Source organism: Cebus imitator, unplaced genomic scaffold (genome assembly GCF_001604975.1).
Source record: "Cebus imitator isolate Cc_AM_T3 unplaced genomic scaffold, Cebus_imitator-1.0 Scaffold2, whole genome shotgun sequence".
NCBI classification, from domain to species: Eukaryota; Metazoa; Chordata; class Mammalia; order Primates; family Cebidae; genus Cebus; species Cebus imitator.
Genome location: NW_016107317.1, coordinates 841,240 through 842,782, shown reverse-complemented (window position 1 = coordinate 842,782; position 1,543 = coordinate 841,240). Strand labels below are relative to the sequence as shown.

General features: G+C 44.3%; 1 protein-coding gene across 2 annotated transcripts in view; it reads right to left on the bottom strand.

The window, feature by feature from the left end:
- DDX47 (DEAD-box helicase 47) overlaps nucleotides 1-1,543 on the bottom strand; it is a 16,427-nt gene that overhangs the window by 1,946 nt on the left and 12,938 nt on the right. Inside the window, exon 11 of one of the 2 annotated variants that reach the window (XR_001825062.2) lies at nucleotides 907-1,050. Coding sequence is in view for 1 of the 2 variants with exons in the window: in XM_017528089.1 (XP_017383578.1) it covers nucleotides 907-1,036 (130 nt within the window). In the remaining variant the exon portion in view is untranslated. The remainder of the gene's footprint in view (nucleotides 1-906; nucleotides 1,051-1,543) is intronic. The other variant, XM_017528089.1, reaches the window with a different exon arrangement.

Sequence of the window (1,543 nt, the reverse complement as noted above, 5' to 3'; positions counted from 1 at the left end):
ATATACAATATTTTTAATAATTTTGTGCATTAAAAAAGTTTTGACTGTGTCTCGATGGTAACCTGTCACATGAGGTCAGGCATGGAATTTTCAACGTGTGGCAATCCTTCTGGCACTCAAAAAGTTTTGGGTCACCAGACACAGTGGCTTATGCCTGTAATCCCAGCACTTTGGGAGGCCAAGGCAGGTGGATCACCTGAGGTCGGGAGTTCAAGACCAGCCTGACCAACGTGGAGAAACCCCGTCTCTACTAAAAATACAAAATTAGCCAGGCATGGTGGTACATGCCTGTAATCCCAGCTACTTGGGAGGCTGAGGCAGTAGAATTGCTTGAACCCAGGAGGCAGAGGTTGCAGTGAGCTGAGACTGCACCACTGCACTCCAGCCTGAGGAACAAGAACAAGACTCCATCTCAAAAAAAAAAAGTTTTGAATCTTGGTTTTGGATTTCAAATTTTTGGATTAGGTATGATCAGCCCTTACTAGTAACTATGTAGATTACATTGGCTTATCTGTAATAAGCCCGTAAGGCAAGTGTTATTCCCAATTTACAGGTGAGAAACTGATTCTGATGCTGAGAAATTAGGCAAATTTCCCAAGTTCACATAGTTCACACAGCTGGATCTTCTGACTTCAAGTCCAATGAATGATCTCACCACATGTGACACACGCACAGTGGCTGTGAATGGGGTCACTCTGGTTAGACTGAGGCCAAACCCTGATTCAACCATTTGGTTGTATGGTCTAATGCAAATTACCTACCTTCTGTACACCTTAGTTTGCTCATCTTACATTTGGAATAACATAATACCCAGCTTCTACAGCCTCTCACGAGGGTTAATATAATAAAGTGGCAAACAGTTAACACCGTTTGCACAGACACTGGTGAGAAAAGAAACTTGCATACCATTCGGGCAAATCTTTGGGCTTCAGCCACACGTTCTGTCAGCATCATAACCTCATCATCCTGCGTCGGAAAGACTGGTAGTTTCTTCCCAATTAAGTGTTCTATGCGCTGGAAGAGCTCCACATCATACCTGAGGAAGGAAAACTGCACAGCTTTGGTGGCCTGGTAATGTAAATGTCTGTGCCTTCACAGTTTACTATTATATGATACAACGCAATATGAGCCATAGGTTTAAACAATATTGAACATGTTATTTCTTTTCTAAATACTGGTTAAGTGCAATCTCTGTGCGTAGCCAATTCAAAAATCACTCAAGGGAGGCTAGGCATGGTGGCTTGCACCTGTAATCCCAATGCTTTGGGAGGTCAAAGCAGGAGGATCACTTGAGACCAGGAGTTCCAGACCAGCCTGGACAACATAGTGAGATACCACCTCCATAAAAAATCAGAAACCAGCCAATCGTGGTGGCATGTGCCTGTAGTCCCAGCCACTCAGGAGGCTGAGGAATGAGGACCACGTGAGCTTAGGAGTTTGAAGCTGCAGTGAGCTATGATCAAGCCACTACACTCCAGCCTGGGCAACAGAGTGAAACCTTGCCACTTAAAAAAAAAAAAAAAAAAGGCCGGGCGCGGTGGCT